Source organism: Microcaecilia unicolor, chromosome 6, assembly GCF_901765095.1.
Source record: "Microcaecilia unicolor chromosome 6, aMicUni1.1, whole genome shotgun sequence".
Lineage (NCBI taxonomy): Eukaryota > Metazoa > Chordata > Amphibia > Gymnophiona > Siphonopidae > Microcaecilia > Microcaecilia unicolor.
This window is the reverse complement of record NC_044036.1, coordinates 116,853,916-116,868,338: the sequence shown is the minus strand read 5'-3', so window position 1 is coordinate 116,868,338 and position 14,423 is coordinate 116,853,916. Positions and strand designations below refer to the sequence as shown.

At 43.5% G+C, this 14,423-nt stretch overlaps 1 protein-coding gene across 2 annotated transcripts in view; it reads left to right on the top strand.

Annotated features, from left to right (window-relative positions):
* Positions 1–13,901, top strand: part of LOC115471907 — a 99,298-nt gene extending 85,397 nt beyond the window's left edge. For both annotated transcript variants that reach the window (XM_030205834.1, XM_030205833.1), the window contains exon 6: positions 13,287–13,901. In XM_030205834.1, coding sequence (XP_030061694.1) covers positions 13,287–13,345 — 59 coding nt within the window. In that variant the 3' untranslated portion in view covers positions 13,346–13,901. The remainder of the gene's footprint in view (positions 1–13,286) is intronic.
* The last annotated feature ends 522 nt before the right edge of the window (positions 13,902–14,423 follow it).

The following is a 14,423-nucleotide window of genomic DNA, read 5'->3' as shown; positions in this document are numbered from 1 at the left end:
GTTTGGTATCATCAGCAAAGAGAAAAACATTTCCAGACAGCCCTTCTGCAATATCACTCACAAAGATGTTAAAAAGAGCCAGTCCAAGGACCTATCCCTGTGGTACACCACTGATAACATCCCATTCTCAGAGCATGCTCTATTTACCACTACCCTCTATCTCCTCCCATTTAACCAGTTCCTAAGTCACTTTAGGTCCCATACCGAGGGCACTTGGTTTATTAATCAGTTTGTGTCAAAGGCTTTACTAAAATCCAAGTACATGACATCTAGCGCCCCTCTCACATCTAACAGTTTGGTCATCCAGTCAAAGAAATCAATCAGATTCATCTGTCACGTCCTGCCTCTAGTGAAGCCATGCTACCTTGGGTCCTGCAGGCCATTCAATTTGAGAAACCTCACAATTCTCTGCTTTAGAAGCATTCACCACCAAGGTCAGACTGACAGGTCTGTAATTCCCACCCTTCTCTTTACTTCTGCTCTTGTGCAGAGGGACCACATCCGCCTTTCTCCAGTCTTCAGGGACCACACCAGACTGTAGGGAAGCATTGAAGAGGTCAGACAGTGGAGCCACCAGGCAGTGGCGTTCCTAGGGCGGCTGAAACCCGTGGCGGATCACCGATGTTCCCCCCCCCCCCGGGTGCAGCGCCTCCTCCCCGGCGAAATGAACCCCCCCCCCCCCCCGGGTACATTTTTACCTGCTGGGGGGGTGTGTGTGCCGTGCGCCTGTCTGCTTCGCTTGTTCCATGCTCCCTCTGCCTCGGAACAGGAAGTAACCTGTTCCGGGGCAGAGGGAGCAAGGAATGAGCGGCGCCGAAAGGTGCATGGCACCCCCCCAGCGGCGTGCACCCGGGGCGGACCGCACCCACCGCTCCCCCTAGGAACGCCACTGCCACCAGGTGATCTCCTAGTTCCTTGAGTACCCTCAGATATATCCCATCAGGCCCCATCGCTTTGCCTACTTTTAGTTTAGCTAGCTCCTCACAAACACAGTCTTTTGAGAATTGGTCCAGGTCTACCATATATCCATCTCCATTAGCATTTGTTTTCTGCGGTCCTATCCCCGGTCTTTCATCCATGAACACAGAACAGAAGTAATTGTTAAGCAGTTCAGCTTTATTCTTATCAGATTCCACATATTCCATAGTGGTGGTAAATCTCCAGCTTTGAGATGGGAAACCCTTGGCACCTCTGTTATTTTTAATTCCACATCTCCCTTCCTGTCAGTGTATAAGAAGCCAATCCCTGCTCACTCACACACAGACAGGAAGGGAGACAGTTTATTCTTCAGGGCATAAACCAGCTGCATATTACCACAACAGTGTGCACTGTTTTTTTTTCTGACAACACACACTTTTTAATGCAGCAGTAATGTGTATGCTATTTGCTTGCTGCATTGGGGAGCTAGCCTTTTCTGCTAGACTTGAGTTACATAAGAACATAAGATTAGCCATACTGGGTCAGAGCAGTGGTCCATCTAGCCCAGTATCCTGTTTTCCAAACAGTGGCCAAGCCAGTTCACAAGTACCTGGCAGAAACCCAAATCGTGGCAACACTCCATACTACAAATCCCAGGGCAAGCAATTGCTTCCCAAGTCTGTCTCAAAAACAGACTATGGACTTTTCCTCAAGGAATTTGTCCAAACCATTTTTAAACCCAAATACACTAACCACTGTTATCACATCCTCCAGCAACGAGTTCCAGAGTTTAACTATTCGTTGTATGAAAAAATATTTCCTCCTATTTGTTTTAAAAGTATTTCCATGTAACTTCCTTGAGTGTTCCCTAGTCTTTGTACTTTTAGAACGAGTTAAAAATCAATTTACTTCTACTCGTTCTACACTACTCAGGATTTTGTACACCTCAATCATATCTCCCCTCATCCATCTCTTTTCCAAGCTGAAGAGCCCTAACCTCTTTAACCTTTCCTCATACAAGAGGAGTTCCATCCCCTTTATCACTTTGGTTTGCTCTTCTTTGAACCTTTTCTAATTTCGCTATATATCTTTTGAGATACAGCGATCAGAACTGAATGCAATACTCAAGGTGTGGACGCACCATGGAGTGATACAAAAGCATTATAGTATTTTCAATCTTATTCATCATCCCTTTCCTAACAAACCCTAGCATCCTGTTTGCTCTTTTGTCCGCCGCTGCACACTGAGCAGAAGATTTCAGCGTATTATCAGCAATGACACGTAGATCTTTTTCTTGAGTGCTGACCCCCAAGGTGGATCCTAGCATCAGGTAATTATGATTCGGATTATTCTTTCCAATGTGCGTCACCTTGCATTTGTCCACATGAAATTTCATCTGCCATTTGGATGCCCAGACTTCCAATTTTCTAAGGTCTTCCTACAATATTTCACAGTCCACACATGTTTTATCAACCTTGAATAATAGTTTTGTATCTTCTGCAAAATTCATCACCTCACTCATCAATCCGATTTCCATATCATCTATAATTATGTTAAATTGCACCAGTCCCAGTACAGATCCCTGCGGCACTCCACTGTTCACCCTCCTCCATTGAGAGAAATGACCATTTAACCCTACCCTCTGTTTTCTGTCCAATAACCAATTCCTAATCCACAACAGAACCTTGTCATGAAACATCTAGCTACCTGCCTGGGATTACCCCATGGCCACTTAGAGGATCTATCCCTAGCACAGCTCAGGTCCGCCTACACCTGCCGTTTATGCTCTACACTAGCACCCTCCTCCCACTGACTGGGTCACAACCACCTCTGGGCGAGTCTCCTGCTCTCAAATTATCCACAATGATTTCTAGGTTACTGGAACCACACTACCAGTGGTCACACAGTTCCCAGAAAGCACCTACAGACCCAACCCACAAACCACCAGGATTCTTTATCAGTCCAGACAGAGAGGCAATAAACTAAATATTGTTTATTGTCTTTTAAAAATCAAACAGTGGAACAAAATTGTGCAAGTAGCAAACAATAACAGGTAACTGAAATATGGATCAATTATAACACTAACTAAACATCTGTATACTGTAAACAGTACCTGGGAAGGTCAGAACATATAATTCACCAAGCCTCAACAAGAGATCTGTCTCTCTTTTCTCCTGGGCTAAAGCTGAACTCAAAATCAGTAAAGCCCAAATGAGATGAGCTCCTGGGCCAATCAGAGCCTAGTCAACAAGATTTCAAATATATACTACTTCTTGCTTGGCTGCTGAACTATAACTGTAAATGTGGTGTGTGTGGACCCCTGTAACACCGTGATTAAGGTTTAGCTTATGACCCGAGTTGGACTCTGTGAGTGCAATGGAGCTGAGCTAGCAGGGTACGAGACCTAGGTTTCAAATGGAATCAATAAAAGAGAGGGAATGGCTTACCCATTTAGGTGTAGAACCTAAAACTTCACCAACACTGGTAACAACTAAATAAAACTCAAGCAGCACTGGATTAAAAAGAGTGGTCACATAAAAAATAAATAGTCACTTAAAAAGCAGGTGGTGTAACACCAAACATATGCAGATAAATTTAAAACCAAACAAGAAAGACTTCATTCATGTGTGTCTGTTCCTGGGTCAGTTTGAAACCATGAAAACAAGCTTGTCATGTCAGCCTACCTTATATGCTGCAGTCATGCATTAATGCATGATTAACGTCAACAAATTAAAAAGTTAACAAAAGCATTCTCTTTCTGCACAAAACACTGTGAAATAAAAATGAATATTAACATCTTTTTGAAGGTCCAAACTAGTGCTGTGTGTGAAGGTCCGTGGTAATACTGACATGGCTGAATACCCACCGGGAAAGATAAATCCACAAAACTTCAACCAAAGTTGGTAAAAGTGATCCTGAGAAGTTTATTCTTCCATATTTAAAAATCGCTGCAAAATCCCATCTAAAAAGATCTCAACACCATAAAAACTTTTAAAATGTGGTGGCATGCATTGGAACAGACTTTATGCATTCCAATAATGTCACTATGGGGAGGGATAGGAACACAGAGGGAAGATGATGGACAGAATAAGATAGGGACATAGAGGGAAGATGCTGAATATGGGGGAAGGGCAGAGACACAGAGAGCAGATGATGAATAGGGCGAGAGGATAAAGGTGTATGGTAGCATCAATTCTTCAGTTCAAAAATTTTTTGAAAACTTATTTTACTCAGGCATTTTTGGATTAGTTGCAGGTGGTTACTTACAGTGTAAATACCTACTATGATGATGATTTTTTCCTTTGATTAGTATGATACTGTATTGTTTTTTATTGCTTTGTTATATATTATTTTTATGGTTTTGATTATGTATGTTTTAAGATGTACACCGCCTAGTACAATTGGATAGAGTGGTTTAGAAATGTTTTTAAAAAATAAATAAAATAAAGACAGAGTCAAAGAGGGAGATGCTGGACAGGATGGATAGCAATGCAGAAAAAAAGATGGATGGTGGACATGAAGAGAGAAGAAATGGTCAAAAGAACAGGAGACAGTTTGGGAAAAGGCAGAAGAGAGACACTGGGACCAAAGCAATGCTCAGACAGCAAAGGTAGAAAAAAGTAAGTCAGCTTTGGGAAATCTGCATCTCTGATATCATGCATGTGTTTCTATTTCTCTAGTATTGCTGTACATGCAGAGTCTGACTTCTGGAGGTTTCCAGTTCAGTTTTTTGCTTTCATATCTCTGTTACTGGTCTGTGGTCCCTTGAGGGTCTGTCTATGTTTTGTATGTGACCAAGATGCAGTATTCTGCTCACATGTAGTTCCTATGTAGGTCTGGAATGTGTTTGTTTTTGCAGAGTTTTGTTACTGCAGCTCTGAAGGGATCATCCCCCCCTCCACCCAAAGTCAACACTACCTTAGGAAAGATGGTGGTGTAGAGCTCATCTTAATTTTTCTGCCCTAGCTACACCACATAGTGAACGGAGGAAAGGTGATAATAAGGAGGGGGGGGGGGGGGTTGAACAAGAAGAGTATAAATAAGAGAGGAGTAGAAGGAAGGCATGGAAGCATTACATAGCCACAAAAGTTAAAAAGGGAGAAAGGGAGAGAAACAAAGAAAATGAAATTAAAGAAAATGTGGAAAAACTTGTTTAAATGAAAACTGTTTGAAAAAGGATAGAGTCTAAAAATTATCTTTTGTGTAGCTTAATTAAAGTGCATCCTAATTTATGTAAATACACCACAGACTCCATTCCTAAGCTAAAAATGCAGCAAGGTACTCGGCCTGACTCTCAATCACATAGGGGGTCTTTTACTAAAGGTTAGCTCGAGTTATCTGCAGCAGGGCCCATAGGAATAAAATGGGGCTTGCTGCAGATAACTCGAGCTAACCTTTAGTAAAAGTCCCCCATAATGAGGAACCCATCGCTCTGCCCAGGAATCCTTCCCTACGCCAAGCTCTCATTCTCAGAAGGAAAAGATGGAAAACGAAAGTAAATTTCAGATAAAGTAAGGTATCCAGGCAAAGAGGAGGTGGTGAACATCGTTAGACAAGAAGGACTTTTAAGCTGGTGACGGAATGAACACATTCTAAGCTTCATCCTTCATAGTGCATAAAAGAGATCTATAACTAACTACAACACATCACCACTCCTCCCTCATTATGACTGTCTTCTCGCTATAATTGCTTGATTAGATCGACTTGTTATTCTTGTTATCCTTAATGTCTCTGTAACACCAATTGTATTTTTTGTACCCTGAAATGGCGATGCCATAACAGGTCTTTGTTAGCCACATTGAGCCTGCAAATAGGTGGGAAAATGTGGGATACAAGTGCAATAAATAAAACAAATCTATATATATAATTCTCACCTCCAACGTTCTGTGCCAGGGACCGTGGCTCCGTGGGCTGGTAGGCACCATCAGTGACGTCCCACCTCGCGCCCCTCCCACCGAGTTCAACACTCCGCCCCCTCCACGTAACGGACCCTCCCGCGCGCACACTAAACGCCCTCAAAGAACCACAACAAAACCGCTGACCAGACGGGACGAGGGAGCCAGCCTGCCTAAACGACGGAGGGAGCCATCATGCCTTGCCGCCCAGCTAACAAGAATACCGCCGCCCTCCCGAACCTGCCGCCCAGCTGACCCGAATACCGCCGCTCCAAACCGCCCTACCGCAATAACAAAAAAAAAACCACGTGAAGAGATAGCCGCCCTCCCAGCGCATCAGCAGGGGACGTCGACCATAACGCAACCTTTAAGCAGGCTGCGCCCGAAGCTACAGCAAACTGCAGACTTCTCTGCACGAAGCTGACGGAAAAACTTGGCTAACAGCAGGTAAACTTAAGGGAGGGAGGGGGCAGGAACTTGAGGGAGAGGAGAGGAGAGGAGGGGAGGGAGGGCCTGGAACTTGAAGGGGAGACATGGCAGACAAAGACACATGGAGAAGGGGGGGGAGAGTACAGAATGGGAGGGAAGGGGAGAGGACAAATGTTGCACATGGATGGATGGAGGACATGGGAAAAAGAGCACAATTGCTGGATTAAAAAAAGAACGGGGGGGGGGGGGGGGGGGACGACGACGACCCTGCACCTTGGACAGAAGGAAGGGGTCATGCACAGACACACTCACACACACACACACACACACAGTCTTTCACTCTTTGTGTGTCACTGTGACACACACTCTCACACACTCTGTCTGTCACACACACACTCTCACACACACACACACACACACACACACACACACACACACACACACACTCTGTTTCACTGCCCACCCCTGTGCTCCTGCAAGGGCTTGCTGGAAGGAGAAGGATATGGAGACACCCACACACCCACACACATACTCTGTCACACACTATCTCTGTGTCACACACACACACACGCTCTCTCTCACACGCAACCAGTCTTCACTCTCTGTGTCTCACTGTCACACACACTCTCTCACACACCAACGTCCTAATGTGCCTGGGACCGTGGCTCCCTCGGCTTGGAGGTGGTCTGCTAGCACCCGTTTCCTTTCAAACAGAAACGGGCAAGAAGGAGGGAGAGAGGGAGGGACCCTGAAGGTGGGAGGGGCATGAACCTGAAAGGCGGAGGGGGGGGGGCCACGCTGGAACTGGGAGGGGAGAAGGAGGAGGAAAAGGAGGGAAGGGGGTGAGGGGCGTAACGAACAGGGGAGTGGGAGGGGGGCCCTGCTGCACACTCTCATTCGCCGCACACTCTCATTCTCACACACACACTGACACACAGTCTCACTCTGTCACACACACCCGCACATTCACTCTGGCTCTCACTCTCACACACACTCTCTCAAACATACACACTCCCAGGAAAACCTTGCTAGCGCCCGTTTCATTTGTTCCAGAAACGGGCCTTTTTTACTAGTAAATAATAAAAAATCTGATGCAGTAAACTCAGCTGATATGATCTGTAAGGGGAGCAGTAGTATGGGGCACGCTGAATGATGGACACTAATGGGGCAAGTCTATAACAAGGCACCACAATTTAGGTGCCAAGATGCTGCATGCTGAGCACTAATTGTAATCCAGGCACCAAGAGTGCATTATAGAACACTAGCGTAAATTGGCATCAATGTGCCTACCTATAAGTACGCCCACTTACACCATGTCAATAGCACCTAAATGTGGCGATTTAGTGTAGAACTTACACTATTCTGTAAGTTATGAATGTAAATGTTGGTCCCGCCCATGCCCTTCCGCTGTGAATACCCTTTACATTTACGCACTAAGAGGTCCTTTTACTAAGCTACGCTAAAAGGGGGCCTGTGCTAGCGTCAGTGTGTGTTTTTGACGTGCGCTGAGGCCCCCTTTTACCGCAGAGGGTAAAAGGCTGTCCCTTTTTCTCAAAAAGAAATGGACATGCGATAAGTGAACCACTTGCCGCACGGCCATTTCGGGGGGGCGAACACTTACCACCACCCATTGAGGTGCCAGTAAGGGCTCCCGGGTTAACCTGGCACACCCGGGCAGCACCAATCACCGCCGGCTAAGTACCGGTGCTACAAAAATAGAAAATATTTCTGTAGTACTGGAAATGGCATGCGCTGGGAGTGGGAAATACCGCCGGGCTCCTGAGGTAGTTCCGGATTGGCGCACGGCAACAGGCAAGCAAACAGCACATGTATCCTTTACATTTATATGTGAATTGGTGCATAAACTGAAGTTCCATATTATAGAATGAGGGGTTAACTGGGTAGAAGCAAGCATTGGTGCCAACATTTCAAAATGATTGGGGGTGCCCAACTTAATAAATTATCCTCCCTGTACCTCAGTGGTTTCCAAATCAGTCCCAGGGGAACCCCAGCCAGTTGCACTGCATGCAAATCTAACTCATGAATATTCATTTTGGATATCCTGAAAACCTGACTGACTGGGGTTCCCCCAAGACAGGTTTAGGAGCCACTGGTGTACACAAATGAAAGAGCTTGCTCAACAAAGGGGAGTACTCAGCATCCACTGGACTCATAGAGTTGGCTCCAATGGAAGCACAAGACCTGTATACTTTAGGATTGCTCCCATGAGAAGTAGGTGAGCACATGCTTTTCCTAACAAGTTCTGTTGTGGTAATGAGCCCTTATAAATCTTGCTTGGCTTTGTAATTGTATCACGTCAACCTTTATAACAACGTCTATTGTAGTATTGAACACCAAGGCCTGACAGGGTGCACCCGGCAAGTTATTTATACCCCATGAAACATCACATAACAAAATGCAGTGACATCAGTGAGAGGGAAATGTGCATCACCCGTACCACCTTTAATATCCTTTTTGGGATGATTACAGGGAGGAACAGTTACAACACACAAGATGAGATCTTCGGTCTGAGATCAGTTTGAAATTAGGTACCTGCTGAACACAGTTCCTAATCAGTAACTTCTTGCTTTCACTGTCAGAGGCCCACACGTGACAGGTCATAATGATCTCTTTTGTTTACTTGCTTCAGGGAGCATGAAGGTTTGGTCTAGTACTTGCTCATTTCAGGAAAGGGACAAAAACCCTTTTAAGTTAATGTTATTTACAGTATAAATTGAAACTTACTGGATTCCATTTTAGAAGACTTGTGTATTTACTTGTAAATCTCTACACATAAAAAAAAAACAATTTGGGAATGCTGCAATTGATATGTTTAGATCTGTAGCACACATGGCTTGGAAGGGAGTGTGTTGTGGACATGGTTCGGGTGGGCTGGAAAAGTGTGCTTTTGTTTCCAATTTACAATAGCAATACTCATATACTTTTTTTTTTAAATCCAGACATCAGCATTTACACCTGTTCCAAGGCAGATCTAAGTATCAGCTAATAGCTCAATTGGAGCAGGGTTTGTACAAGTGATGGATGAGGCAATTGAGTTTACCTCTCTTGTGTTAAAAATCACCTCAAAACTTCATTTTAAAAAAGAGGGTTTTTTTTTTTACTTTGCTCTTTGTCTTTTTCTGGATGTCCAGTTTTATAAAACTTACCACTTGGCCAGCATTAACAATTGTAGAACCCCCAAGTAATACAATATTTTCCTGAATGTAAAATACATTAATCAGATGTGCATGCTACCAAATATGTTTGTACTTCTCACAGCGTATACGTATTTTACAAAAGGCTCCACACATTCAGCAAAGCTTTTGTAAAATACCTTGTCAACCGGAAACATCTCAACTGGGGTATCCTCTTTTTTTTTTCCAAAATATCCTGTACTAAATTGAGCTTTACATCTTTGAATTTCATTACTTTTAAAGGAGCCATGATAACTATCAAATGTTACAAGTCAAATCAAAGGAACAAGTTAAGACAGCATTTTAATTTTATTTTGACCCCTGTTCTGTGTGTGTTTTTCAATTGGTTCATTGTTTCTTGGAAATCATACTGTCTTATGAGCTCTTTTGTTGTAAAGTACACATTTCCTGAATAATTTTTAGCCCAAGTCTGCAGATTTGACAGCTCTCCCCTGGCCTGAGGGTGCATGTCAGTTCATTTATGGCTGCTAGGGGATCTGCAGAAGGCTCCTTGTACAGAGGAAAGCCTGTTATGTGCCATGAAAGGGAAAAAACCTTTAGGGGCTAACACAAGTTGAAAGAATTTCTGCTTTTTTCTTTGTTATCCTTGCAAGGTTATATGAAATATTCAGGTGTGAGTCACTTGTTTTACGTCCCTGAGCAACTGTGGTTTTTATAGATTCTAGGTAGTTTTCAATCAGGACCTGGACCCCTAGATGACTGTCCAGCTTATAATCGAAAGTGATCGCCGGCTATCTTCCAACACAAATCGGGAGATGGCCGGCGAGTTCTTAAAAGCGGCGAAATCGGTATAATCGAAAGCGGCATTTTAGACAGCATCGCCGCTTTTCCGTTGCTTTGCCGGCAAAAGTTCTAGGGGGCGTGTCGGTAGATTAGCGAAGGCGGGACATGGGCGGGCATGGGCGTGGCTACCAGATGGCCGGCTTTCGCTGATAATAAACAAAAAAAAAGCGGCGTTAAGCAGTATTTCGCCGGGTTTACTTGGTCCTTTTATTTTCACAACCAAGCCTCAAAAAGGTGCCCCAACTGACCAGATGACCACTGGAGGGAATGGGGGGTGACCTCCCCATACTCCTCCAGTGGTCACCAACCCCCTTCCATACTAAACAAATAAAAGTAAAAACCTTTTTTGCCAGCCTGTATGCCAGCCTCAAATGCCGTACCCACCTCCATGACAGCAGAATGTGTTGTATCCTCCGACAGCCTTTCCCTGGTTGCGATGTGGCTCTCGGGTGAGTGTGACACCTTTTCTGTTAGGTGCCCTGCAGAGTCACATTAGCAATGCATTGTGGTGGGTGTAGGGTACTGGGCTCTACTCCCATGGTGCTTTCCCCCCCCCTGCTAACTGGGTCAGTGTGCCCTGTTTTGTTTCCTGTTGTAGTCCATGCGGTAGTGGCCATTTTTGTAAGCCAGTTTTAGTTCCCTTTCCTGTGTTACCCACGTTAGAGAATGTAGTTTTTACCTTGAATGGTGTTGAAAGAGGGCATTGTACACCATTGTGCCAGCTCTGACCTACTGCTAATCTTAGTACCAGGGGACTCTTTGCCAGTGGGCACAACCTCTGATCTGCAGTTAACTGTGAGTAAACGTGCTTATTTCAAGAAAGGACTTTTTCAGAGAGATTAGTCTTCAGGTGTGAACTGGTGTGCCAAATAGTTATACAGCAGCAATAAGTCCTAGAGGCTGTATGCAGGTCCCGGGAGCAATTTTAGTGGGTGCAGTACATTTGTGGGTAGTGGGTTTGTGGGGGCTCAGCTCCCAAAGTAAGGAAGCTATGCACGTGGGAGCTTTTCTGAAGTCCACCGCAGTGACCCCTAGGGTGGCTGGTTGGTGTCCTGGCATGTCAGGGGGGCCAGTGCACTAAAAATGCTGGCTCCTCCCACGGCCAAATGCCTTGAATTTGGCCGGGGTTTGAGATGGCTGACATAACTTTCCATTATCGCTGAAAAACAAACCCGGCCATCTCAAACACGGCGAACTCCAAGGCATTTGGCCGGGCTAAACCATATTATCGAAAAAAAGATGGCCGCCAACATAGATCGCCGGCAAACTATTTGGCCGCCGACGTTCGATTATGCCCCTCTGTACCAACTAATAATGGCAGTGATATTTGTGAGATATAATTTGATGGCCAGGTTATTGTTATGTCTTTTCTTTCATTCTATTTACCTTGTGATTACTCCCTGAATTTGATGAGGTCTATCTCCCCTCCCCCTCACTAGTTGTGATCTACTATAGCTATGTGCAACATGTATTTGATTTCCTCCTCATGCTATGATTATGTATTTGGTTGATGTTACTTTGATCAATATTACTAATATTTTGGTTGCTTGATGAGGTTGTTTTCAAAATGATATTTTTAAAAAAGGCGTTGCTGGTTACTTTTCACTTATAAATAAAAAATACAACAGCCCTGCTTCAGGAACATTAAAAGTAAACAAGAAATCACTCAAAATAATAAGGGGTCCTTTTACTAAGCTGCATGCATGGATTTAGCATGTAGTAATGATTTGCACACATTAAATGCTATAGTCCATTGTATACCTATGGACTACATGGCTCTTAATGCACACTAATTCATTAGTGCACTTAGTAAAAAGGACTCCTAAATTTATTTAGCCCAGTTTTGTCCTTAGAAACATAGAAAATGATGGCAGAAAATGTCTATTCAGCCTATCCAGTCTGCCCATCCAAATATCTAGGGCCCTGTTTACAAAGGCACGCTACAAATTAGCACATGCTAGCCATGTAGATGCCCATAATATTCCTGTGGGAGTCTACACGGTTAGCATGTGCTAAAAACGCTAGGGCACCTTTGTAAACAGGGCCCCTAGTTTCTATGAATCTGCCCTCTCCTCAGAGATCCTCTCTGCTTGTCCTATGCTTTCTTGAACTCAGATACAGTCCTCTTCTTCTCTGTCGCCACTGGGAGGCTGTTCCACACATCCGCCACCCTTTCTATAAATAAATATTTTCTTAGCTTGCTCCTGAGTCTTTCCCCTTTCACTCTCATCCTGTGACTCCTCATTCCAAAGCAAATTTTCAGTTGAAAGAATTCCAAATCATGTGCATTTATAGCATGAAGATATTTAAATGTCTCTTATCATATTTCCATTCTCTCACCTTTCTTTCACAGTATACTTATTATGATCTTTGTCTGTCTTCATACACTTTTATCATGAAAACCACTGACCATCTCTGAATAGACACCATCCTGCTTATATCCTTTTCAAGGTGTGTTCTCCAAATGAGGTCATACCACAGACTTATACAGAGGCACTATTACCTCCTTTTTCCTGCTGGTCATTCTTAGTTTTCTGTTTCTTGCATGCAGTTGCCCTTAAAAGGATTTGCTAGCATTACTGCTTTGTATATTTTTCTTACCTGTCTTATAAACTGTTAAGAAGCCAGAGCATTAACAGAGAATCAAGTCTGTAAAATAGAAATAAATATTTCACATAGATTATTTGACCTCCTTGGTATTGATATCAAGTTGAAAGCACTTAGCCATCCAAGCCATTTCCAGAGATCACTCATTGATCCCCATGTTTAGCTATTATGATTGCAGGACATAAACCTGAGACAGAGAGGTAAGGTTCATTCCAGCTCCACAAGCACCAGGTTCGCAGACTGCATTTCTATTCTGAGAGGCATTTATCTGCAAATTTGTATTGCCTCTAAATAAAAGAATTCTGTATTTCCAGTTCACCCTGTTCTCATGACTAAAATCTTCATTAGAGGACCAGATATGCTATGTCTGTGGGAATAGGGAACAAAGCTTAATACAACAGGTTGTAACCTCTTTTCTCCCTCTCCCACCCTGCATTAGGGCAGTATCTTCAGAAGCTCCAGCATGGAACAAAAGGAACAGGGACCATCAGCTGGTAAAGTGGACCCTAGTGGCACATTTCCAGGTCATAAAACAGCCCGGACACAACTGTTAACATTTAAGCTATTGAAAACACAAGAAAAGCTGGCTAAGAAAAACATTGTCACTGCAGAAATCCCTGAAACAGGCATGCTGCTGTAACATTAGTTGGTTAGAGCACTGGTTTTGGTGCATTGGTTTTTTTTCCCATAAATTAAGAAAAAATCATTAAGTACAGAGAGACTGTGGTATTTTAAAGGATAGTATAAAAATAAAATTGATATATGATTGTTATCTGTGGTAGAAGCGCTAAAAGGAGCATGGAGCACTTTGATCTACAATATGAATCGGTGAGTACTAAATTCCAGGTTCTAGTGACTGGATAGAGGAGATGAAAGGAAGAAGCAGCAGCACCTCATGCAGATGTGGAGACATATATCTCTATCACAATAGACTGCCGGACATTTCATGGAAATTTTTACATTGGGGTGACTGTCCACTGAATTTATAGTCTTTAATGGAGAAGTCTGCTTGTCTGGCCTTATGACTGAAAGGTTCACACACATTTAATGCTCTTGCATCAGTTCTCAAACATATTAAACAGAGTTTGCCATCAGACAAAAAATTGTTGGAACAACAACAAACCATGATTCCAACTTTGTGAAAGCCTTCTCTGTAATTGGACAGCATGACGATGATGATGGAGATGTAAGCGGTGAGTTATATAGCACAACTTCTACTGTAGATGGTAATGACAATTATTTATTTATTTATTAATTATAATTTATTTACTGTCTTTTTTAAGGAATTCACTCAAGGTGGTGTACAGTAAGAATAAATCAAACAAGCAATAGACAATTACAGCAGTAAAAATATTCAAATAACAATACAAAATATGGCATAGTGGCCTAGTGGTTAGGGTGGTGGACTTTGGTCCTGGGGAACTGAGGAACTGAGTTCAATTCCCGGCACAGGCAGCTCCTTGTGACTCTGGGCAAGTCACTTAACCCTCCATTGCCTGCCGCATAGAGCCTGCCATGAGTGGGAAAGCGCGGGGTACAAATGTAACAACAACACAATACGTAATTGTACATTTTA